Genomic DNA, 654 nt, shown 5'->3' with positions numbered 1-654 from the left:
AACCAATTGAACGTTAACAAGTAAGCTCTTTTCATCCAAAATCATTGTTCCTCCGTCGTCTGATTTCTTTTTGATTATAGGAAATGCGTTTTTCTAAGGTACATAACTTTAGAGATTGACTGTATAGCCAATACATCCTTAAAGAGGATATGAGAATCGATGAAAGAGGCGGCGAAGTCTGTCCTCGTCAAATACTATGGCCTGTATTCAGAGTCGTTGCTTATTCTTAAGATCGTCTTAAGAATTTGCCTGTTCTTAAAAATAAGCAACGTCTCTGAATACCGGCCATTAATTATTAACACTTTTCCTACGTCTTACTTATTCATTATTGGATTTCTTTATTCTATTACAAATGGGATTTATTATATTATGAATAGACCTAGTGTTGAATATATTTAATCGAATGCTTTTGTGATTACTCAAGCTTAAAATATATATTCGTCGCCGGTGAATTCTGCGACTACGAGTCAAAGATTTGGGCGGAAAAGGCGTTCAAAGTGCCGATTCTGAACCATTGGTGGCAAACTGAAACCGGCCACCCCATCACAGCCTTGTGTTTAGGATACGGACACAATCCCAGTTTACCAAAGAATAGTACCGGTCTTCCGCTCCCTGGTTATCGCAGTGCGTTTAATATTTTCTTCTATGTATATT

At 37.3% G+C, this 654-nt stretch overlaps 1 protein-coding gene across 7 annotated transcripts in view; it reads left to right on the top strand.

Annotated features, from left to right (window-relative positions):
• LOC108632705 (acyl-CoA synthetase short-chain family member 3, mitochondrial) overlaps positions 1-654 on the top strand; it is a 9,526-nt gene that overhangs the window by 6,677 nt on the left and 2,195 nt on the right. For all 7 annotated transcript variants that reach the window (XM_018037432.2, XM_026819853.1, XM_018037435.2 and 4 more), the window contains one exon: positions 425-624. In XM_018037432.2, the coding sequence (XP_017892921.1) occupies positions 425-624 (200 nt within the window). The remainder of the gene's footprint in view (positions 1-424; positions 625-654) is intronic.

The sequence above is a fragment of the Ceratina calcarata genome, unplaced genomic scaffold (assembly GCF_001652005.2).
Source record: "Ceratina calcarata isolate Rehan_Ccalc_2016 unplaced genomic scaffold, ASM165200v1 scaffold165.2, whole genome shotgun sequence".
NCBI classification, from domain to species: domain Eukaryota; kingdom Metazoa; phylum Arthropoda; class Insecta; order Hymenoptera; family Apidae; genus Ceratina; species Ceratina calcarata.
This window is presented reverse-complemented; position numbering and strand designations above follow the sequence as displayed.